Genomic DNA, 25958 nt, shown 5'->3' on the forward strand with positions numbered 1-25958 from the left:
TGTTTAACAGGCATACTTTGAGGCCTATACTAATTTGGTCAGAGGGACTTAAAGTACAGTTTTTGCTCCTTGCCCTCCAAGGTTGACTAGTTCCAGGGGACTACGAGAGTCTCTCAAAATGTCCTGTAGTTGTGGGTCACGTGTCCTCTTGATCAAGGAGGACCTGGAGACCCCATGAAATGGACTTGAACCAGTGTCCAGTCTACAAAGAAGAGGGTCAACACAGCAGAATCATTTCCTCCATGCTTCCAAGCGAAGCCCGCAATGGTTGAGCAGGACCTTTGACTTATCTTCACATAGGCAGAACTGGTAAAAGGAGCCAGGGTCTCCTCCCAAGCCCATGTGACCCCTGAGGAACAGATCCTCAAATGGCCTTAAGAGTAAAAATAAATTGGTTTATCTGGGCCAACTGTATGGCCTTAAACACCCAAAAGTAAAGTATAACCAAAGATTAAAGGGGCCAATATAATTTTTTAAGAGTCCATATGTACAGTTAAAGGCTACATAACAAGCAACAATGCCAGATAGGAGATACCTTCTTTTGAGTTGTTGGACAGGGTGGCCCAAGGGACTCCCAGATAGTAACCCAGTATAGAACTGGGAAAATGAACAGCAGACCCCAATCTTATCTAAAGGAGTATTGGCAACTGATTGCTGCTAGATGAGAACACAGCTGATCTTCCTAAAACAAGGAACTCTAGACAGGGTGACTAATTCAGCAGATGGAAAAACACTGGAGAATGGCTGGGGGTGCCGACAACACAGTGGACAATACAGGGATAACAGAGTATAAGGGCTCTAGTGGCAGGAGGGAGGCTATGGGAGGGTGCCATCTGGGAAGTGGGTATATAGTTGAATAAGATGGTTTGGGATGTTCTGTGTGATACACACACACACACAAAAAAAATCAACAAATTTTAAAAAATGAATTATATTTGAGGAGGAAGCATAAAAATTTACGGCATGTTAATTAGTAAAGGTGATAAACATTACCATTGAAATCTACCCAATGACGTTATAGACATACACAGGCGCCAAGGATCCAAGTGCAACCGATTATGACCAGTAATAATCAGATACATACAGATTAGAGACGCATGCACCAACATCTCAGTGTTATTAGCAAAAACAGTAAGTCTTTCTGTAAGAAACAGTATATGTTAAAATTAAATGGAGATCTTTTTTAAAGGTTAAAATCTCATTCAATTTTATGTCTTACAGGGTCTTTACAGGGCTTATCCTGAGTTCAATATTGTATAACTATTAATTCAACAGTGAACCTAAAAATTTTATAGCCACTTTTGAAAGAGATGTATCTTTGCTCTGGAAACTGTTTTGAGTATGTTAAAGCTGTAATGAAATGCTTCTTCTAAAAAAATTTAAAAATATATAAAAATTATATTGGAGGAGAATATCAACTGAGTCCATGGGATTTTAAAACAACCTATTTATATACAATATTCTCACCTTCAGAATTGTAGCTTATGAGTCAAATTGAGAAGCATTTTTTTACATTTACATTTATGTCAATCTTTTAAAATGGAAAAAAAGTGTGTTTATTTAACATTATTTCACTGCTTAGTACCTTCTTACAAACACTCCCCCAGAAGACACTTTTTTTTTCACTCGCCTCTTCTCTTTGCTAGACTCACAAAACTCATCTTCCTATAAACAAAGGAAAAGAGAGTTAAAATTTTTATGTTAGCATACCCTTTCATTGCTCATAAAAGGAAAAAAAAAGTCATGCTAAGTATTTTCAGCTCTGATCAATTTCCTTTCAGCCTTTGTGTTAATCCATTCCCAAATCTGAAATACCAGTGCTTCATGTGCTCAATCCTGAGACTGGGAGACACCTTCAAGTCTCTCAGAACTCTCTCTACTTAATACATCCCCCAAAGAGAACAACTTGTTATTTCTGCTTCTATCTTAGACTGACATTTCACTTCTTAACTTCAGTGTAGAAATTATTAGAAAGCCTTCTTTTGGAATCTTTACAAGCTGTACAAGGCTAGGGTTTATATTTCTTGACTCCTCCATTCCAACTTTTATGTATGTCTTTACTACTCTTGTTTGATTTTCCACTCTTCCCCATTCTCCACTATTCCCAAATCTTTCTCTTTAGCTTGGTGTTCTCGTGACCTAGCACAGAAGAATCAATATATGCCATGGGAAGGAACAATAGGGAGTGCGGGGTGAGAACACAACAGATGTTCACTAGATGTTAATCACTATTGAATAATTCTAGTAAAAAAATGCTGTGCACCTACTTAGACAGGACAGATTTGAGCACAGACTTTTTAAGAACAGGCCTTCAAGGCTCATGTCCAAAGGGAAGAGCCCATAGCTAGAATTACTTCTCCAAGGTGTTCCTGCCTTGGCCATTGCTAATGGGTTCAGTGAGTTATCTCATACAGAGTATGGTTTAGTATAGTGTAACAGTGTGTGAACATGGAAGTTACCGCTATCCAACACAACCTACAAAAACAAAACTATGTCTCTGTTCTCTCCCCTTTCCTCAGCTGTAAACTTGGAATCATCTAAATTCTTAAGGACAAATTTGCCAAAATTTCTCACATGCATAGTAAGAGTGAGGTTGGAGGATTTACAGTGGCAGTAACAAGTGTTGTAAAAAGTATGCATGGATGTGGCTGGAGAGATGGCTCAGCAGTTAAGAACACTGGCTGCTCTTGCAGAAGAGCCAGGTTCAAATCCCAACACCTACATGGCAGCTAACAACTGTCTGTAACTCCAGTTCCAGGGGATCCGACAGCCTATTCTGTCCTCTGTGGGCACTGCATGACACAGGTGCACTTACCTACATGCAGGCAATACACACATACACATAAAATAAAAATAATAAATAAAATATTTTTTTAAAAAGTATGCATGGATTTGAGGCTAGACAGGTTCAAATTATGACTACATATCTAACAAACTATAACTTTACAAACTTTTATCTGACACTTGGTTTCTTGATTTCTAATATTAAAGTAGTATGTGCTAAATATAAAGCCTTGGACTTTAAGCCAACATTCAGTTAAGTAATAATACCTATTACTGATGATGACCAAGATCTTAAGTTGAGTTAAAGATCCCATAAAATTTAAAATTTCAGTTCTGTGGGTAAAGTAAGTATTCAACTAAACTAATAAAAATCAAATTCCCTAAAAGCAGTACAAAGTGCTTGACAGAAAGAGAGATAAAATGTGGTCAGAAGTCTCAGGAAAGGAATAACAAATGAGATGCTTCCTAGATTTTAAGAGGCAGATTTGATAGGGAGCCTTCAGATATAAGAGGGCTTGGTGGTGGGGAAGTACACGGTAAGTTCAAAATAGACTGAATATAGAAGAATAGACAAATATAAGGCTAATAAGGTAGGTTACAACTAAATGCCAAACTGATCAATCAGTACTTTATTCAGGAAAAGATTTTTTTAATATTTTATTGTTTTTATTTTATGTATATGAGTGTATTGCCTGCATGTAAGTGCAGCCATGTCATGCAGTGCCCACAGAAGTCAGAAGAAGGCATTGGATTCCCTGGAACCAGAGTTATGGACAGTTGTTTGCTGCCATGTGTGTGCTGGGATTCAAACCCTGGTCTTTTGCCAGAGCAGCCAGTGTTCTTAACCGACTGAGTCATCTCTCCAGCCCCAGGAAAACATTTTTTTAGGAATGACAAGAAAAGCAAGCTGACTGTTGTTAACCAAATGAATTTGGATAAGGAAAGACTATCACTTCAGATAGACAGAGACTCCTGTTAGAACAGCAAGCAAAAAGTAGAATATGCCCCTCTCTGTAAGATAAGCCACTTTTTATGGGATAAAGGAGAAAAGAAAGCTATTAACAGTGAAACCATTGAGTTAAAAAGATCAGGGGATGAAAATCTGGTTTTGATTTTAGGTTTAGTTTTAGACATTTTTAAATTAGGTACCTCCAGGAATTTCAGGTAGAAATATCCAGGTAGCAATTAGAAATAAGGGACGGACCCCAAGGGGTGATAATAGCACTGAAGTACAAGTGTGAGTCATTTTATGATCAGGAGATAAGAGTATCTGAGTTCCTGCTTCACACTAGGTGTGCGGTCAAACAAGATACCTAACAGCTTGGCATGGTGATACACACCTATAATCACAATATTCAAGAGGCTGAGGTGAGAGATTGTGAATTTGAGGCCAGCCTAAAATTTTACCCAGTAAATTTTAGGTCAACAGTAGTAAGACCCTGTCTCAAGAAAATAATAAAAGGAGGATGGGAAGGAGAGGAGATATGTACATATACTTGTGTTTATAGATAAATGGAAATTTTTTCTAGTATGAGATGTACTAAACTGCTAACATTAGCTTCTTCTGGAGAGAAGAATTTGGTAAAAGGAAAAACATCTACTTTCAATATCTGGCAAGCAAATATATTATTTTAATATCTCAGAAGTGATCACTAATGAAACCAGCAATTAGTTTGAATAAAATAAAAAGCCAGGAAGTTTTTGTTACAGATCATACAATGTGAAAGAGGTCTGAAACAGAATTGATATATCCATGATGAGTGAAGAGAAACTTCTTTATAGGAAGAAAATATTGTGTCTCTGACCCATAATGTCAGGATGAGTTGTCCACGGGGCCACACCAGAGCCATTGTCACTTGTAGAAGAGTAAGGCTCAAAACTTAAGAGCAGATGGCCTAAAGTAAATCACTACTTGAGGTTTCTTACAGTCAGTTTACTCTGTTTTCTCTACTTCATTAATTTTTCTGTACTTAGTCTCTGAATCTTATTCTTCTATTAGTTTTGGGAGACTGTTGTTTTTACTGGTTAGTGGGGGGTGTTTGTTTCTTCCTTCTTTAAATATCTGTCTTTTTTGCCACTGTGAATAAGCATTTTCTGAAGTTGTATTGAGTTCCAAATCCACAATTTTCATTTATCAAGAAGGAAAAAAAAAAAAAAAAGGCAGCCAGGCATGGTGGTGCACACCTTTAATCTCAAAACCCCAGAGGCAGAGACAGGAAGATCTCTGTGAGATTGAGGCCAGCCTAGTATATATATTGAGTTCCAGGCCAACAGGGAATATAGGAAGACCCTGTCTCAAAAACAAAACAAACAAAGCCAAGACTATGAATTCAAAGAGTAAAAGTTTGAATACTGATTCCATCATTACTACCAATGTGAATTTAGACTGGTTTCTCCATATATTAAATGGGGGCAGGTCAAATAACATATGATAACATGTAAAAGAACATTGTAAAATGTAAGATGTTAGTTTGTATTACTCCATAAGTTAAGCAAAAGAACACTGACAATTTCTATATCTCATCATTTCCACCCTCAAACAGCTGAAGACTTCTAAAATCAACTTTTAGCACTATATTTGGTTATTTAAGCACTCTGTTTTGGTTATTGAGAATTTTAAAATATACATACTCTCTAACTGGTTCAAAATTCTTATTGATTACTCTGCTTATAAGGGATATCTTTTCCTCACATAGTATAAGAACAATGACAAGTTACTGAACATTTATGAATCAGGCTCCTGTTCTCATGGAGGGGAAGGATTATAGAGACAGACCTACAAGTATAGATATATTCCTTTAATCCTGACATCAGCTCTGAAGTATAATTATCTTCAGTTTACAACAGGAGCACAAATAGGTTAGGTGTCTTACCCAAATCAAAAAAGGTTATAAGGCCGGGAAAGGTGGCCCATGCCTTTAATCCCAGCACTTGGGAGGCAGAAGCAGGCAGATTCTGTGAGATCAAGGCTAGCCTGAGCTACATAGCTAGTTCCAGGTCAGCTGAGACTACAGGGAGACCCTGCCTCAAAAAGCTGGAAAAAAAAGGGTTATACACAGGATTCAAACTCAAATGGCCCCAACTCAAAGCTTATACTCTTAACCACTTTTGTATACTCTTTACCAAGAAAAATAAATGTCTTAATACCAACCACAGGCACAAATTTGGGGACCTGAATTTTCTCCAGTGTTTCTTTGAGTTGATCCACCTCTGCTCGATATTCATCCAACTGATATTCTAACTTTTCTCTGCGGAGTTGTTCATACACCAGCTGGCCCTGCAGCTCTTTGATGGTCCTATAAAAAAGAGTTTTCAGTCAATTCCAATCTATCTAACAATTATTTTGGGTAATAGTGGAAAGCATTTATATGCTATATTTAAGACAAATAAATCATTTATTCAACAACTGTGTATTTAGGGTTTCATACAAACCAGCAGTGATCTAAGTACTGGGGACAAGTAGTGACCAAAAAGCCTCTATTTACCATATACCTCAGGGGAAGAAAACAGACAGTAAAGAAGTAAAATACATGGTATGCTGGAAGGTGACAAATGCTAAGGGAGAAGAAAATAAAAGCAGTAAAAAGGAATACAAAATGTAGAAGAGATGACTAACACTTCATATTCAGCAGCTAGGGAAGACTCCTGAGAAGGGCTTTGATCAGTCTTGAAAGGAATAAGAAAGAAGCAATCAGACATTGTGTAAACACCATTCCAGATGGGGAGCAAGTGCAAAAGCCCAAGCTAACATATTTGGAATACCTTAAAGAATAAGACAGTAATGTGGAGCAAGTTATGGAGCCAGACAAGTAGGGCATCATTGGTCAGAGTAAGGACTGTGGCTTTTACTGAGTGAAATGAGAAGCCAATGGAGGGCTTGGGCATAGCAACAGAACAACCTTAAGTTTTAATATGATTTCTCTGGGAGTATGGGTGCAGGGTAGGGGAGCTGTGAGACCTATGAAGAGGATGTTATAATCCAAACGAGATACTGTGACTTGAACCAGACTTTTTAATCTACCTATAACTGAATGGTAAGACTAGTACAGTAAGGGGGCTGGAAAGATGGCTTGGGTTAAGCATACTGGGTGCTCTTAGAGAGGACCTACATGGTGGCTAACAACCATCTATAACTCTAATTCCTGGAGATCCAATGTCATCTTCTGGTTTCCAAGGGCACTGCACGCATGTGGTACGCTTACATACATACAGGCAAAATACTCATACGTGTAAAAAAATATTTAAATAAATTAATTTTTATGAAAAAGAATAACAGTAGAAGCATACTGAGTCTATAACCTAATAGACAAGGAAAAATAATTCTCAAGACCTGCTGGGTTGGGTATCCCGTCCCTGGGAGGGAATCTAAGAGTATTGTGTACAAGTCCTGGTTAAGACTGGGGATAGGGTAGAGGAATGTCAACCCTAGAAGCCTAAAACTTCAACAAGTAAAAAAATTATCCTCAGTTCGTGTGGTGGCACACACCTTTTGTCCCAGCACTCAGGAGGCAGGGGGATATCTGTGAGATCAAGGACAGCCTGGTTTACATGGTGAGTTCCAGTCCAGCTAGGGCTATAGGGAGATCCTGTCTCAAAAATACCAGAAAAGAAAATTAGCCCCAGGATAGAGTAATACAACTATGTTTTGTTATATCTTGAATTTGATTAACCAAATGAACAACAAAAAAGCATTCCTAAAAAAAAAGCATTCCTCGGGGCTGGAGAGATGGCTCAGTGGTTAAGAACACTGATTGTTCTTGCAGAAGACCCAGGTTCGAATCCCAGCACCCACATGGCAGCTAATAACTGTCTGTAACTCCAGTTCCAGGGGATGGATGGCCTCTTCTGACCTCCGTAGGCATTGCACAACATGGGTGCACTTATCTACATGCAGGCAATACACTCATACACATAAAATAATTTTATTTTAAAAAAAGCATTCCTCAAACCAATATTTATACAGGGTTCTTATTTTTTTTAACTATATCAAAGATCAGGAGCTTGTACCCAAAGAATAAATATCTAAGATGCACATTAACGCCAAGTAGAGAACAAATGTTAGAGAATTCACTTTCACGCAGGATAAAATTTAGAAGAAACATTACTATACCAGCTGACATGAAACGACATTCTGACACAAGCAATGAAGCAATCTTAAAAAAAAAAAAAAACACTGTTTAAAAACCACATTGGGTCAGCTACATGGCTCAGCAAACCAAGGCACTTGCCACCTACTATAATAGAGAGGAGAGTAAAGGTGATTGGCTTGTGAAGGAAGTTAAGACCAATTAGCACTGCAAAAGGAGCTTCATTGGGGGAGAGAGCCTAGTGACCTTGTGGGAGGGGGCAGCTATGACTGGGCCTCAAAGTAGGAGAGCATAAGAACATAGGGCCCTCCCCACGCAGGCATACGTCTAGTCCCAGCACTCGGAGGCAGAGGTAGGCAGATCTCTGTGAGCTCAGGTCAGCTGGGGCTATAGGGAGACTCTGTGTCAAAAAGAACCCCCAAAAAGTAGACAACATGATAAGGGGACCTAAAGGATGGAGAACAAGAATCCCCTGAACAGAGGGCATATCTGTCTTTCATAAATTTGGGGGAGCTGGTGGGAAGTCCAAACCACATGATTTGGACTAGTCTGGCCAAGTCTATGTGACTCCACTCATGGGTAGGATATAAATTTCTCTTACAACTTCCAGGGAGTGTGCTGGCCAGAGAGGCTCCATTTTGGAAGCTCCATCTTAAGGAAGTAACCCTGAGCTGAATTCTCTCCTACCCTCAGTTCTTGTAAGTAACCCAGTCCTTGTAAATCATATGGCCTTCCTTGTAAGACCACAAGAGAACAAAAGCAGGTTTTGCAAAGCCCCTATCTGCTGTCTTTAACTGCTCATTCTGGCTTCAGTAAACTTGCTTATCGCTGTGTCCTGAAAAAAATGGGATCTTGAATTCCTTGCAGCTGCAGGCTCCACAGAGTAATGTCACCACTCAGTCAATTACCACTCAGTAATTGTTTTCCTTGTGCCTCTACTTGTTTGTTCAAAAAGTTGGGAAATGTCCTGTTTACTTGATCTTTAAACAAAGTATCAAAACTGTGGTCCCCCTCCCCAAAGTCCCTCTACCACAGACCCTGCAATTGTATAACTGTCATGAGATGATTAACCACTGCCTGCCTTGTGTAATCAATACCCAGACCCGGAAATTCCCCTTGCATTTTCTGCTTTAAAAGGTAGCCTCCCCACTCCCTCTGAGGTGAGGACTGTAGCCCAAGCTAGCTTGAATAAAACTTTGAATTAAAATCTGACCCCGTGTCTGGTGGTCTTTTCCTGGTAGTCCTGAACTCTGTAACATTTGGAGGCCCCAGCAAGATGCCGGGAGACCCCCAGACCCAGGCAGCCGACTGGGACAGGCCCGATTTCAGGGGCGAACCCCCTGGCGGGTTCGGTGGTCTGTGGGAGCCTGGCTCATAGCTGCTGCAAATTCTTGAGTCAAATTGTCCAAATTGAAAGTAAAAACCGCCGGCTGCTGCAAGCTGAATTCAGAACGAATCAGTGAGTTTTTTCTGGGTACCAGACATCTGGGGAGATTTTGAACAGATTGGACACAATTGTAGTTCAGTCTCCAGGGATAGAAGGAGACGTTCTCCTAGCCCATCTGATTAAGGTGTGTGAGTGAAGGCGTGAAGGTGCCGCATGTTCAGGCTTCGGTCCATGTTTGTCTGGTCGGCTCAGTTTGCTGGGATTTTCTGTCTCTTTGTGCTTCTTACATTTGACTGGTGGATTTGTGTATTCTGGTGTACCTGTAAGTTTTACTCCAGAAATAGAACTGGCTAGAGTAAGATTCTGACTCCGTTGGACTGCATGTTGAAGAATTTCCGTGAGTTCCGAGAGGCAGATTATAGAGTCAAACTGTCACCAAGAAAACTTCCCATTTATTGTGAATTGGAATGGCCCACCTTTAACATCAGTTGGATGGATGCAGAGTCCTTTGACACTGCAACCAACCAATGAATCCGGTAGGTGGTCACCAGGAACCCTAGCCATCCGGATCAATTCCCATACATTTGACCGATTGCTCTCCCTCCTCTTCCATCACCCTCTCTGAATGCAATGCTCTGCCATTCGAATGGGATCCTCCATTCTGGTGACTAGAAATAGAGTCCACCCTAAAACCACAGTCCAGACCCCCAATTTGACACCCCAAGAAGGAGGATGACTTTCCCCTGCCTTAAAACCCCCAACCTCAGCAGGTTCAAGATCCTACTGCCCCTGCCCCTCCTGCTCCAATGCTCTATCCAGACTTATCTTCACCCTCCAATACCCAGAGTGGGCAAGACTATAATCAATCTCCCCCCTTCCAGCTGTCCTCCCCCTTAGGGAAGTCCCCCCCTCTTGGGCCTCCTCCTTTGGAAGAAGAGGGGCAGAGCCTGACCACCCCCCCCTTTATGGTCTATGTCCCCTTCTCAACTAGTGACCGGTATCACTGGAAGGCACAGAATCTGAGAAACCCCAGCTCTTAACAGCTTGTTGGAAATTATCAGCTTGTTGGAAACCATATTCTTCCCACCAACCAATGTGGGCAGATTGTAGACAACTTTTCAGAACCCTTTTCACAGCTGAGGGGAGGGACCCCAACTTGACCAAGGCCCAAAAGGCAGTGGCGGATCCTGGGGCAGAGGGAGGTAATGCTGAGTCCAGAGTCGAGAGGGTTTTTGCCTTCGATCCTTCCAAACTGGGATCCCAACACTGACCAAGGTAAGGGGGCACTAGATATCAAGCCTTTCTGACTGGAATGAGAGGAGCAGCTAGAAACCCACCTACCTTTCAAAGGTAATGGAGGTAATCCAAGGAAATCAGGAATTTCCCATTGCCTTTCTGGAATGCCTCTAGGAAGCCTACCAGAAGTTTACTCCCATTGACCCAGATGCTCCAGAAAACCAGCAGGCCATCAATATAAGTTTTGTGACCCACCCCTGACAACCTAAATTCAATCCCCAGAATCCATATAGTAGAAAGAGCTAAGTAACTCCTTAATTGTCATGTGAACTGTTGTACACCCACTTACACACAATAAAAAGAAATAAAGATTTCTTATAATCACTTACATCAGTATTTTATTTCATAATGACAAATTATTTTGTGATCATTAAAGTAAAATTCCATTAAGGATTCTTTTTTTTTGAGACAGGGTCTCTCTGTAGCCCCAGCTGGCCTGGAACTTGCTATGTAGACCAGACTGGCCTTGAACTCACAGAGATTCACCAGCCTCTGCCTCCTGAGTGCTGGGACTAAAGGCGTGCACCACCATACCCGGCTCCATTAAGGATTCTTAAAACTGTAATGATCTTAGAGTTAAAGTCATAGACTCAGACTCATACCTAGCTCCACCCTCACACCCTTACTATTTCCTTTGTGAATTTATGCACATTTTTTAACCTCTATACTAATTCTGAGTTTCATAATCTATACAGTGAGATAACACCCACATGGAGTAGTGAAGACTGCATGAATTCATGCTGCATTTCCAGTGCTGCCTCGCATGTAACAGTGCTCAGATGCAACACCAGCAGCAGCAAAGGGAGTGTAGTAAGGTGCTTGAGGAAAGAAGCAAGGGAAAATCTAAAGCTCATTACCAGAAAACAACTGCTCAACACTTAAGTTCTTTTCTATATTGCAAATGATCTAAGAACTTTCAATCAAGTTCTTAGGCAAGACTAACACTAAAATTATTCTACGTCTCAAGACATTTAAAGCAAGTTAGACACACTGATTATATGATGTGATCTTTGAGATACCAAGAAATTTGAAAAGCGTCAGCCACAGCTTTCTAGATTTTCAAAAATCTCATAGAGAGAGCCAGGCGTGGTGGCACATGCATTTAATCCCAGCACTCAGGAGGCAGAGGCAGGTGGATCTCTGTGAGCTCAGGGCCAGCCTGGTGTACATAGCAAGTTCCAGGTCAGCTGGGGCTACAGGAAGACCCTGTCTCAATAAAACAAAAACAAACAAAAAAAATCTCGTTGAGAGGTACAGTATTCGGGCCAAAGTTTTGTCTCCTCTTTAAATTCCCAAGTATCTATCCATAGAAGAACAACACAGTAATCCTTATAAAAATTTAGGTGTTTCTCAATACTTTTACCATACTCTTTGGCTGAATTCAGAACAAGATGGAGGAAAAGGAAACAGTAAGTTCCAAGAGTATGAAGAAAAGGAACAAAGAGGAAAGGGAGGGGCAAACAGAGAAGAAAGAAAATCCTCGTGCAGCTCACAGTTCTCTTTACAGACTAAATTTGATTGACTTTGAAGCCTCATTCCTGTGCCCTTTGTTCCCTGTTCACTTTGGAAAGCAGACAGGCAGAAAGCAGGAAGAGAAAGCATCACAAGGCATCTCTATTTTAGCAGCTATAAACTACAAGAGAGATGTCAATGTCCAGAGAGCCAATTTAAGGTGGAGGAGATAAAGGGTGAAGACAGCTGTGCAACTACTCACTGCCTTCAGACACAAGGCAATCTCAGAGGGAAACTATTATCAGTAGACAAAGGAATGGGTTTCAAAGCCATTCCATCTGATGAGGCTGTTTTAGAGATCATGTCACCTGGGTGGTTGATTAACAGTTTAACATACCTGTGGTCTCAAAAAAAGAGAAAAAAACAGGGTCTCCCTGCAGGCCCAGCTGGCCTGGAACTCACTATGTGGACCAGGGTGGCCTTGATCTCATAGAGATCTGCCTGCCTCTGCCTCCTAAGTGCTGGGATTAAAGGTATGTGCCACTATGCCTGCCTCTCAAAGAATTTTAACTCCATAAATAGTGTAAGTTTTACAAGATGAAAAGAGGTTAGGGTATTAGAATCACAATGGCATGCTTAACACTACTAAACTATACACATAAAGATGGTTGAGATGGGCTTTTTTAAATTTTATGTGTATGAGTATATTGCCTGCATGTAAGTGAGTGCACCTGTGTGGTGCAATGCCACAGAGTACCCTGGAGTTAAGGATGGTTAGTAGCCATCATGTGGGTGCTGGGAATCGAACCCAGAGACGGTTTTTTACACTAGCTAGGCATTATTTATCTCTCCCCTCTTCCTGTCTAACCCTCTCCATGCCCTCCCCAGTTAAAGTATCCCTATTTTCCTCATAAAAGCTAGTGTAAAAAACCAGAGGGAATTATTATTAGTCAAAAAACCTACTGGAAAGTTATACATAAAATATATCTACATGAGTCCATGTGTATAGCTGAAGGTTACATAACAAGAAACAATGCCAGACAGGAGAAATCTCCCTTTGAGTTGTTGGCCAGAGTGGTCCAAGAGACTTCTAAAATTATACAGGCTATTGCCACAGCCCTTGATTGCCTCCCAGAACTTGAAGGTAAGGCCCTATTGCTGAAGACATGACATACTTTGGACTCAGGATTTAGACAATGAAGCTGGAACTGACCTGGAAGCCACCTCCCCTGATGGCTGGCTCTCATAGTTTTAAAGAACACTCTGCAAGCTACTAAGGGAAAACATCAATCGATGGTCCAACCCCAGCTTTAAGGCCTAATAACCATAACAATGGCCTGCATAGTGAACTATATTGGGCAGTAGTGACACTTTTTTAAAAAATTATTTTAAAATTATTTTTATTTTACGTGTATAACTCTATTGCTTACATGTAGATAGGCACACACATGTCATGCAATGCCCTCGAAGATCAGGAGAGGGAGTCAGATGCCCTAGAACTGGAGTTATGGACAGTTAGCCGCCATGTATATGCTGGGAATCAAACCCATGTCCTCTGCAAGAGCAGTCAGTGTAATCACTGAGCCATCTCTCCAGCCCCTAGTAGTGGCACTTTTATCTTGGGGGTAATCAATAGCTATTTAACTGGGCTTAAAGCCCACTCAATGGGAAGAAACTCATGTGTGGTACTGTAAACATAGGCAAATACACATGTCTGAGAGGTCATAGATCTTAGAGAAAACCCCAAGGCTGGACAAATGTAGTTTCTTCCTATGTGCAAAATATGGATCCTTATATTTATAGACAAGTATTCCAGTACTCATCAAAGAAGTTTCTTTTGCAACAGATGGAGATTATTACAGAGTTCCACAACCGGTCACACACAGAGACTATCTGTGAATTGCCCAAGCCTGTGACACATCTACAATGCAACCTCTACACCTAAGGCTCAGAGAATACTAATGATACAGAGAACACTAATGGATATCTCAACTCTTATCAACCAAGCTCCCTCATGCAATAGAGGGCAATGAACACAAAAAGGGACACAAATGGCCAAAGTGTAGAGAATAAGAGTCTTCATAGTGTGGGTCCTTGGACAGGACTCCTATATTAAACTCTAGGCACCCAGGACTTAGGAACCATTGCGGAAGAGGGGACAGATTTTAAGAGCCAGGGAGGAGGTATATGACCATATGGAAATAAGAGTCCTATAGGCTCCTGGGACCTTGTTCACATGAACCATCAGCAATGGTGTCAGCATGTACAAGACCTGTGCAAACTCAAGCAGACTTAACACTCTTGTAGGATGAAAGAACAAGTTTCTGGTAAGAAACCCTCACATGGTATTCAGAGGAACCTAAATACAAATCATTAAATAAATTACCTTTCAGATTCGAGCTGTTCTTCCTTCTGTTTTAGATCCTCTTCTGTTATCCCACCCAAGTGTTTGAAGTTGCTCTCAGCAATTGCTAGAAGTTGTTTCAATTCTTCAATTTTCTTATAGGCTCTCTCTGCAAGACAGTTGAATAAGAACCTAATTTAGATAACAGTGTATATGCTTACAGAATGTTGGTCCTATCAAACATTTGGTTCTTCTATAGCAGAACCAGTCTGCTGCTTAGGGAGGGGGTTGAAGGGAGTATGATACATACGCAGAGGGATAAATATCAGTGACACAAGCAATGAAATGCCTACCTGAAGGGTTTCTGGTGCAGATGACAACTGATGTTATAGGAAAGAAAGTTTAAAGAAAATTAGCAGTGTTTCCTGATGAGGAGTAATTACAGGACTATTTATAATCTACTGCATGTCAGAAAATTAGAGAAAATTGAGGCCATCATCTTCAGGTTCTCCCTTGGTTATATTTACAATGGAAGAGTCTCTTGTTCTCCTTAAAGAGTGAGTCTGATAGTGTACTGGGAGCTTTTAAGTATTTTTAAAGGATAAATACATAAAACTAGACTTAAATTTCAAAATTTTCTTAGAAAATATAGGTTAGGCGCAACTGGTTCTTCCAACCAGAATAACAACCCCCCCCCCCGAGATTAAAAGGAAGGGAACTGACATTTTCGGAGTTCTACTGTTCTCTAGTGTATGAAATTAACCCTTCTAATAACTCTGTCAGGGTAACATATTAACATCCTGATTTTCATAGATGAGGAAACTAAGATTTAGAGTAACAGAGCTAAAACGTGGTTAAGCTCTGATGTCTGAATCCACTGCCCAAGATCTACTGTTCATTCCTATGGCTGCTTATGTTTAGGTTAGCCTCAGTTTAAACACATTCTTTTCAAATTTCTTCACCATTCAGAGAGCCATTGGAACCATTCTTCTCATCCATTAGTATAATCATGACTCCGACCAGACATCATGAGAAGAAACATTAAGGTTATGTGGCATGAACACATTCCCTTAGGATGGAAATGGTTATAGTAACAAGGGCACTACATAAAGAAGACTCAATGTCTTACTTCCAGCCACTGGGAGACTTTGGACAAGTAACTCAGCATCTCCAAACCTCGGGGTCTTTATTTATCAAAGGATGTAATACGTAGTGTTTCTTGAGAAAAAAAAAAAACAGATTATCTTCCCCACAGGCTTACTGTGAATGATGGAACTGTTTTATAAACTGTGAATTTCTACAGAAATGCAAAACAGTATTTCAGTTTTGTAAAATTAAAATTTTCTCCAATTACCAAACTTCAAGTTCATTCGAATATGTTAAAAGATAATCATAATAACACTTATAAAAGCCACAGCCCCACTGGATTCTGGGTGTCTGTTTGTGTCAAATAAATAACCTAGGGAGAAAAAAAATGCTCTTGACTTTCACTAATTTAGAATTTTTTAATGTTCATCCCTGTTATGAACTGAATTTGTAGCCTCCCAAATTCACAATGAAGTTATATATTCCAATGTGATGTTCCTTGGAGAAGGGTCTTTGGAAGGTGCTTAAGTGTCAGATGGTATAAGAACAAGCATCTTGTTCTTGTGGGATGTCATTAGAATCATTCTGGCCAGTTTGTACTCACACTCAGGTCCTTCCCTCATCCCTCCTCACACTTCCATTTGGGGATAATGATCATATCAAACTCAAAAACAGATCCTTTCCAGGCTTGGTGGCCCACACCTTTAGTCCCAGCACTAGGGAAGAAGAGGCAGGTGGATCTCTGTGAGCCTGATCTACATAGCAAGCTTCTAGGCCAGCTGTGGCCACAGGGAGACCCTGTCTCAAAACAAACAAAAAAATAGATCCTTCATCACCAAAGAATCCTGTTAGATTTTCATCTAGGATGTCAGGCCCAAATTTTAAGATCTAAATTTCTGTCCTTTAACCCTCCCAGTCTTTGGTGTTTAATTTCAGCAACCTGAGCACACTAAGACATCATTAAAATGGATTAAGATTGTCCTCCCAGTGGTAATCATGAAAATTAGGTAGTTGGCATTTATGTCTTCATAATATGATTAGTATGTAAAAGAAAAGTATGTAATCAGTTTTCTGGGTTTTTTTTTTTCCTTTTTTAAGTTAAAAAATAGGGACTGAGTCATGGCATGGTGGCACACATCTTTAGTCCCGGATCTCTGTGCATTCAAGGCCAGCCTGGTCTACATAGTGAATTCCAGGACAGCTGGGGCTACAGGGAGACCCTGTCTCAAAAAAAAAGAAAAAAATAGGGACAGATGGTTCAACAGTTATGAGTACTTGCTGCTCTTCCAGAGGACCTGAGTTTAGATCCCAGCACCCCTACCAGGTGACTAACAAGCACCTGTAACTGTAGATCCAGGTGATCTGACACCCTCTTCTGGCCTCCAAAGGAACCTACACACATGTGGCAGAAACACACATGCACATTAATAAAAATAATAATTTTTCTAAAAACTGAAAATATTTTGGGAAATATACTAACAAATACAGTAGGTTATAAATATTGCTGCTATTGAGCTTAAAAGACAGATGATAAACACTTCCATAGTTTTAAAAAATCAGGCCAAAACTATAGAGAAATTATTTTGTTTACCACTGTAACCTTGGCACTTTCACATTGCCTGACAGAACCACTACTCAGTAAGGACATGTGGATGATGAAAGAGAAATAACCAATGAAGCACAATTTCAGAAACTATTTTTGGTACTTCATTGACCAGTTCAGAGTATTTTCTAAATTCCAAAATATAGAACTGTATATAATGTACTACCACAACTTTTAGCTTTGGGCAATACATGCAGTATGTATCCACAAATATGCTGGATAAATGGCATATGGCATACCTCCTTCATCCATTGGCATACTAAACCCTCTACGACATCCTTACTGATTCATATTGATCAGCCACACTGATCAACTCAATTCACAGCCTTCGCAAATATTGTTTAGAATGTTCTCCCAAGATCTTCATAGTTAGTTCATTCTCATCATTCAAGTCTCTTCTGAAATACTGCCCCAGATGCCTTCCAGTTACCTATAGCATTGGCCTGCTTCATCTTCTTTATGCATCTATTTTATCAATTATTTATTGCCCCCCTAAGAGTACGATCACCAAATACAAGTTGCTTTGTATTGATCCATTTCTCCAATAATGACAATCTGGCACAGAAGACAATGAATAAAATTTGCTTTCATTTTTACCTTAAAAATCCCTTACCAACAAACCTTGGAAATCCTTGTGATATGATGTCTTTTGGGGGGGGGAAGAGGGGGGTTATGACAGGGTCTTCCTATGTAGTCCTCCTGGCTTTGAGCTGTGTAGCTCAGACTGGCCTCAATCTTGTGATTCTTGCACTCAGCCTCCCAAGTACTAGGATTATCATTCTTACCTTTCTCCATGTTTATGAACCACTTAAATACTTTTGTCTTATTTAACTTCCATGTACATTCTTCCATTCCAGAGGCTATATCTTACATGTTTATATTTTCAACAACTCTTAGGACAAAAATTTGGAATTAGTTCTTGTGCTGGATAGCTTTAGTGTCAACCTGACATACCTGGGTTGAGGGAGCCTCAATTAGGGAATTGCCTCCATTGGACTGGCCTGTGGCCATGTCTGTGGGGCATCTTCTTGATTGTTGAGTGATGTGGAAGGGCCCAGCCCACTGTGGGTGGTGCCACCCCTGGGCAGGTGGGCCTGTGTTACATAAGAAAGCAGGCTGAGCAGGAGCCAGGGGAGCAAGCCAGTAAGCAGCGTTCCTCCATGGCCTGCACTCCAGCTCCTGCCTCCAGGTTCCTGCCCTGAGTTCCTACCTTGGGATCCTGGATAAACTGTGACCAAGGAGATGTAAGCTAAATAAACCCCTTCCTCCAGAAGTTGGTATTGGTCAGAGTGTTTTGTCGCAGCAATGGAGAAACAAACTAGGACAGTTCTGGCTCCAAAAATACCAAATTAGTTTTCTTTGTAGATAGTGTCTTTTGAATAATTTTCAAATTTGTAGTAAAAAGTGACCACGGTATTTAATTATTTTGGGCTGGGATGTTTGTATGATATATATGTCTATGTGAGCACATCCATGTATGTACATTTCCTGTAAGTACAGGCACACACATGCCACAGCCTGTGTGTAGAGGTCAAAGGACAACTTGGAAAGCTGGTCCTTCCTTCCATTTTGTTTGAGGTTAGCTGGTCCACAGCTTCCAGAGTCTCCCGCTGCTGCCTCTCATCACACCTTAGGAACACTGGGATTACAGAAGTGTGCTTTACATGAGTTTACCAGTTTTACATGAGTTCTAGTGATTCAAACTCAGGTCCTCATGCTTGTGTGGCAATGGCTTTATCCTATGGAGCATCTCCCCAGCTCCCTGGCCATAGTATTCTGAAAGGCTGATTCATGACAGAGGCAGCATACTTACTTCTGGCCTCTGTTTTATCTGATTCACTCAGGCATAAATCATCCTTGGTGTCAGTGCTTCCCTCAACACCAAGTCTTATGAAAAACTTCATATTACTGCCATCAATTTCAGTCTCATCATCTATTTCATATTTTTGTAGCCCCTCTAATAGTTTCACTGCTGCCAAATGGGCAAATCTGTAGGAAAGAAGCATAATTTAACCAGACTCACAATCTTCTATACAGTTAAACTGCAGTTTACACTTCACTTACGTAATCCCACTGTAACCTACTACCACTGTAGCCCATACTCATGGTACAAATGCAAGCAGTTTTAAACCACAAATATGGAAGATATTATGTTGTAAGTCCTCTTCCACCAGGCGTGGTGGCACAGGCCTTTAATCCCAGCACTCAGGAGACAGAGGCAGGCAGATCTCTGTGAGATCAAGGCCAGCCTGGTCTACATAGTGAGTTCCAGGCTAGCTTAGGCTACAGGGAGACCTTGTCTCAAGCCAAAAATAAAACTCCTCCTTCAAAGTATAATCATAAATGCTGCTTCTTCAAAATTAATTTCCCTTTATATTGATCTAAATTCTGTCCTGCTACAGTTTCCTTTATAACATCTAGCATCATCTATATTAATGTTTCCACACCCGGATAACTTACAAATAGGAAGGGTTAGCAGTTTTTCTCAGTTATACATACCATGTAATATGGTACAATGTAACTGATAACTTTTGTTTGCATGTTTGTTTCTCCTTCAAGTGTAAGCTTCTATAGGTTCCCTGACTGTAAGTTCCCTGTTGGCAGGCACTGTGTTTTCTCATCTTTGTAGTCTGACTTCTAACCACAGTGCCCAGACTCTATTAACTAGCCAGGAAGTTGAATGAAAAGAACCAAATGAGTACACAGATGTATACTAAATATTCTTTGAGGGCCTGATCTGAATAAGCTGGTAGAGTTTAATAATGGCTACTACGTGTATTTCAAATGTAAATTCCCAAATATGATTCAAACTCTTTATTATCAAGGCCAAACATTCACTTTTAGCAGTTTCTCAACAAGGTGTGGGTGGAATAATCCATTGTATACACTAGTCAGATCACTATAGAATGTTTGGGATTCCTGAACCTGACCTCCTGAAATGGTTGTCACTGTAATGATCTTCACTCTCATTTCTAGATGCCCCTTCCCCATAGGAAAGGGAGATAATACTACCTTCCAGTTGAGAATAAGTGCTTCAAAGAGAAGAGCTGATACAAAATAAATGCCAATCGATTTTAAAATTATGAGTCCATCAGCATTTGACTGAATCCCCTAAAATTATGTTAAATTATCAGAGGTTTCTAAGTACAAGAAAGTAAATGCAAAACTTTAAAAACAAAGATAGGAGCACAGTAGAGAGGGGGTCTGTACCTCTTAGCCACATCACTGGGTCTCTCTCCCGCTTTGTTGGTAATATTGCTGTCTGCTCCCACATTAATTAACCACTGCAAACACTCTATGTGGCCTTGCCCTGCAGCTGTTTAAAAAAAAAAAACAGAAACACATACAAACACACAAAAAAGTTGTCATTTGTAACAATTTTCTAAATTTTTAGAAAGTATTATACGTTCTTGGGAATTCATTCTTATAGAAAGTAATAAAAGTAGGCAGGGCAGAATTATTTTCTCTTTTTCATTCATTTATTAGCTATCTAATCAAATACCTCCTGTGCTCAGGCCCTGACAAAGATTTCTGAATACAGTTATAAAAACTGAAGCTCTGGAGCTGCAGAGACAGCTCGGCAGCTAAGAGCACTGACTACTCTTGCAGAGGACATGGGTTAGGTTCCATGGTGCCTAACAACCATCCTTAACTCCAATTCCAGGGAATTCGACACCCTCTTCTGACCTCCATGGGCATTGTGCAACATGATAAACTCGTACACATAAAATAAAAATAAAATAAATTGACACTCAAAGTTCAAACAACAAGCAATATATTTGAAACTAGAATCCAGTTCCTTTCTAACCCTTATCCAAGCACTATGTCTTATCATAGCTCCTAATCAATCTTGTGTCATCTCACAATGTGAATACATCTCAATCATAGGGATCTACCTAGACTTCAAAAGTCTTACTTTATGTGCATTAAAACCACAGAAAAACTTTTTAAGTTTTATATTGGATTGTGTTCTAGTTTGTTTCTCCATTGCTGTGACAAAACACCCTGACCACTACCAACATGGGGAGGGAAGACTTTATTTGTCTTACAGCTGCCGGGCCATGGAGGAATGCTGCTTACAGGCTTGTTTCCCTGGCCCCTGCTCAGCTTGCTTTTTTTTGCAACACAGGCCCACCTGCCCTCCCACATCACTCATCAATCAAGAAAATGCCCCACAGACATGGCCACAGGCCAGTCCTACAGAGGCAATTCCCCAATTGAGGCTCCCTCAACCCAGGTGTGTCAAGTTGACACTAAACCTATCCAGCACAGATTGAGAGGGGGGGGGATTGTTTATGCATGTGAAACACACAAGGAAGTCAGAGGACAACTTTCAGAAGTTGGTTCTCTCCTTCCACCATGTGGGTTCAGGGGTCAAACTCAGGTCATCAGGCTTGGTGACAAGCACCTTTACCCACTGAGCCATATCACTGGCTTAAAAAGAAAATCTTGCTCTAGCATGCATTGATAGATAAGATAGGTAGGTAGGTAGGTAGGTGGGTAGGTGGGTAGATAGATAAAAATTACACTGAGGATTAAATGTGGTAAGAGCTTTGTACTGTTAACTATAATAAACATAAGCTATTACTACTAAGGCCCCACAAACACTTCAATTTGATCCTCAGCAACGTGTTCTATCCTTCAATTCCTATTTCCTCTCCTCATTCCTTTCCTTCTCTCCTATCCAGAGTCAGCTAACAGAAAATACTACAGAAATCCCCAAACTCTATAAATAAATCCCCCATCAGGCAAAAATAGTAACATGCTCTGTCATTGCTCCTAAATGTGATCAAAAACTCATATTTATGATCATAAATAATGATGTAGTTTCTAAGACAGAATTAGCAGCCTAATATTTCCATCGTGTCATCAGCTGGACATGATACACACACACACACACACACACACACATACACACACATACAAATACAAACAATGAGTAAAACAAGGAAGACCGATAAATAATTTATCTATAAGGAAATATAAGAAAGGGAGTCTTACTATGTATTGATGAGGGTATATTGATTAATTTGATCAATACATTATAAAAGAATAAAACTATGCAGTGATAAGAAACTTTTAAGACTCAAGGACCACTGTGGAAGAAGAGGCAGAAGGATTGTAAAAGCCAGGGCTGGTTCATGAACACAGGGAGGTAGAGGCCTCCAGGTCACTGGAGGCTTGCTCATGTGAGCCTGTGGCAGCAGTGGAGTCATGTCAGCTCAATTAAACAAGGGCCCAAAGGGAAAGTGAGAAATAGATGGCAGACCAGCACTAGATTGAGAACTATTTGAGGCTGATTGCTGCTGGGTGAGGAAAGAGTATGACTTACATATGACCACTGGATGGGCTGACTAGACTCCAGTGGACCCATTTACACTGAAAGACATTTGGGTACAAACACCTGAATGAATAGGACTCAGGCTGTATGGAAGAATACATACGATTCAGGGTGGGGGGGCATCGATGGAAGGGGATCTAGATTTGAGTGGGAAATGTATGAAATTTAAAAAGCCCAATTAAAAAATTTAATTTAAAAAGAAAAGAAACTTTTAAGGAATGGCTTCAAATAAGAGCCAAGTAAAAAAGCTGAACACAATGATACAAGACTATAATCCCAGCACAGGCATCATGAGATCGGTCCAAGTTACATAGTAAAACCCTGTCTCTCTCTCTCTCTCTCTCTCTCTCTCTCTCTCACACACACACACACACACACACACACACACACACACAGAGAGAAATACAAACAATGAGTAAAATAAGCCCGGCTTGGTGGTACGTGCCTTTAATACCAGCACTTGGGAGGCAGAGGCAGGCAGATCTATCTCTGTCTCTATGAGTTCAAGGCCAGCCTGGTTTACATAACAAGTTCCAGACCAGCTGGGGCTACAGGGAGACCCTGTCTCAAAAAGACCAAAAAAAAAAAAAAAGAGAAAGAAAGAAAAGGAAGCTGTGCTGTGAATTCGTCCTGAGCTGAACTGTACCCTCCCATTCATCTGTTGAAATCCTTCAAATACCTCAGAATGTGACTGCATTTGGAGGTAAGATCCTTTCCAAAAAGTGGGTATAATCCAATACAAGTAGTGCCTAACAGGAAGAGAAGATTGGGACACAGGCATGTTCATGAACCGAGGAAAGACTGTGAGGACATAGCCAGTAGGTAGCCATCTGTTCACCAAGGGGAGAAGAGAAGGGCCAGAAGAAACCAAACTCACTTCCTCACTCATATACTTCCCTAACTATGAGAAAATAACTATTGTTTAAAACATCCAGCAGTATTTTGTTATATCAGCCCTAGCTCATTGCAACGCATAAGGTTTTGCTCTGGAGAACACATTTTTTAAAGTACCCACCTTTTAAAAATATTTTATTTATTATTCTTATGTGTATGAGTGCCTCCCTGTATGTAAGTGCACCTGTGTCATGCAATGTCCTTGGAGGGCAAAACAGGGCACTGGATTCCCTGGAACTGGAGTTACAGACAGTTGTTAGCCACCATGTGGGTGCTGGGAATTGAACTGAGGTCCTCTGTAAGAGCAGTCAGTGGTCTTAACCACTGAGCCATCTCATATTAAACTTCCTCCTCATTGACAAATATTATGAAGAACCCCAAGACAACTTGACGTGAGATGCTCCAAGTCTGAAGCAGAGACCTCACCCAGAACCTCTCTATGTACAAATTCTCTTTCTTCTCCCTCAGTTCCCCTCTCATAAAATTATCAGTAAATGTAGTGCTTAGATTCTATATTTGGCATACATTAGATTAAACAAAGTTTAGCAATTCTACAAAAAAGAAAAAACAATATATGATTTGAGGACTTCTAGAAGTTATTTATAAAATAAAATCCTTTTTCTCTAAGAATTGTATAAGAATCACCTATCATTAGATCATAAAGAAATTCAACATAATATCACAAATGAAACAGAATGAAAACATTCTAGTACAATAGGCTGAAGATTTGGTTAGGGGGTTGAAAATAAAAGAGTGATTGGAAAATTGAATTCCTAGAATATAAACATAGAACTGACAATTTGACAAAGCTTCACTAAAATTTTTTAAATGATCAGTATAGAAGAAAAGAAGTGGCAGATAGCTTTTTGTTGTTGTTTTTTGTATGTTTGTTTGGTTGGTTGGTTGGTTCTTTGTTTGTTTTTGGTCTTTTTGAAACAGGGTCTCCCTATACCCCCAGCTGGCCTGGAAGTCACTATGTAAACCAGGTTGGCCTTGAACTCACAGAGATCCACCTGCCTTTGCCTCCCAACTGCTGGGACTACAGGTGTACCACCACACCTGGCTTGCAGATAGCTTTTAAAATGTGTTCAAAACCAATAATGTTCATTAACATTTCCACAGACATAACATTTTTTGTAGAGGTTTAAAGAAAAAAATTCTGCTTTATTTTTTTTTCAAAAGATGTAATTTCTATTTTAGCACGAATTAGTGGGTGTATTTGGTCTGATTTTTGTTTCTGTTTTTCTTTTTTGAGGATGAATCTCGCAATGTAAGCAAGGCTGACTGGCCTTGAACTCTCAGTCCTCCTGCCCCTCCCAAGTACTAGTGGCTTACAGGTGTATGCAACCATACCCAGCTAATAGATCATTTAAAAAATACTGCTCCAAGGACTGGAGAAATAGCTCAGTAGTTAAAGAGTGTACACTGCTCTTACAGAAGACCTAAGTTTGGTTCCCAGTACCCTGCTTACAACTACCTGTAACTCATCCTCCAGGGAATCCAATGCCCTCCCAGGCCTTAGCAGGCACCTGTACACACACGTACATTCACACACACACACACACACACACACACACACACACACACACACACAATGAAAAATAAAGTAAAATAACATAAATCTTAAAAAATATTATTTTTCTGGCTCCCCTATCCTCAGGCCTCTCAGGGTGGGTCCATCGCGGAGCCCCCCGCACCTTGACTCCCCCGGCCTCATCCTCCCTTCCATCTCTCCAGCTGTTCTCTGCTACTGGTTTGGGCCCTGTGCCACTCCTGGTCTTGGGTCCCCAGACACCTGGGGAACCGGCGCTGCTTCCTGATCCTTTTCGCCCAGGCCAGTTTGGTACCTTCCTTGGGCTCCAGGAGCACTGCTTCGGCGGGACCTAGTCCCACCCTCACCTCTCCCTGCTTCCCCTGACCTGCACCACCGACTAATTCTCCTGGCCCACTCTCCTGCCCTCATGCCTCTCTTCGGGTAAGTCTATCGAACAGCCCTCTGTGTCTGGACTCCCCCAGCCGCGTTCACACTTCCATCTCCCCCGCTGTTCTCTACTCCTAGCTTGGGCCCTGTGCCATTCCTAGTCTTGGGGCTCCAGACACCTGGGGAGCCAGTGCTGCTTCCTGACCCTTTTCACCCGGACAAGCTTGGTGCCTTCTTTGGGCACCAGTAGCAATGCCTCTGGATCCGGCCCCGCCCTCACCTCTCTCTGCTTCCCTGGTCCTGCAACACCTGCCAAACTATTTCTGGGGCTGACAGCCTCTTTCTGGGGCTCCAAGGCTTGCCTTTCCTCTCCCTGATCCTTTGCATCCAGTACAACCCAGCTACTCAATCCACTCCCTGGGAAATCTTGGGGCTTATTCCCACCCCATCTGCCTTTGCATACCTGCGTGGCATGGCCACGGCCAGGATCTCAGGTCAGTCCAACACCCAAATTCCTGAGGCCAAAATCATTCTTAGAAGAATCCAGACCTAAGGAGAAAGTCTGAAAACTTCTGACCCACATTGGAATTGGGCCACTGCAGAACTCCTGAAGATAAAATCAATACGGCCACGACAATATAAAATCAAAAGAGAGAACCAGAAGCTTAGAAGAACCAACTCTTCATACTCAAAAAGTAAACCACAAAGACACATAAAGTTCAAAAAAAGAAGCAGAACTAAACTTGAAGGCCCGAGTATCACA

At 40.8% G+C, this 25958-nt stretch overlaps 1 protein-coding gene across 1 annotated transcript in view; it reads right to left on the bottom strand.

Annotated features, from left to right (window-relative positions):
* The window catches only part of Ankrd42 (ankyrin repeat domain 42), a gene marked incomplete at its 5' end in the record, with an annotated part of 81477 nt that overhangs the window by 7923 nt on the left and 47596 nt on the right, over positions 1–25958 (bottom strand). The window contains 6 exons of the mRNA XM_017800889.2: positions 1586–1665; positions 5936–6080; positions 14393–14519; positions 14704–14730; positions 18853–19028; positions 20250–20355. Coding sequence (XP_017656378.2) covers positions 1586–1665; positions 5936–6080; positions 14393–14519; positions 14704–14730; positions 18853–19028; positions 20250–20355 — 661 coding nt within the window. The remainder of the gene's footprint in view (positions 1–1585; positions 1666–5935; positions 6081–14392; positions 14520–14703; positions 14731–18852; positions 19029–20249; positions 20356–25958) is intronic.

Source organism: Nannospalax galili, unplaced genomic scaffold (genome assembly GCF_000622305.1).
Source record: "Nannospalax galili isolate Female #2095 unplaced genomic scaffold, S.galili_v1.0 scaffold278, whole genome shotgun sequence".
Taxonomy (NCBI): Eukaryota; Metazoa; Chordata; class Mammalia; order Rodentia; family Spalacidae; genus Nannospalax; species Nannospalax galili.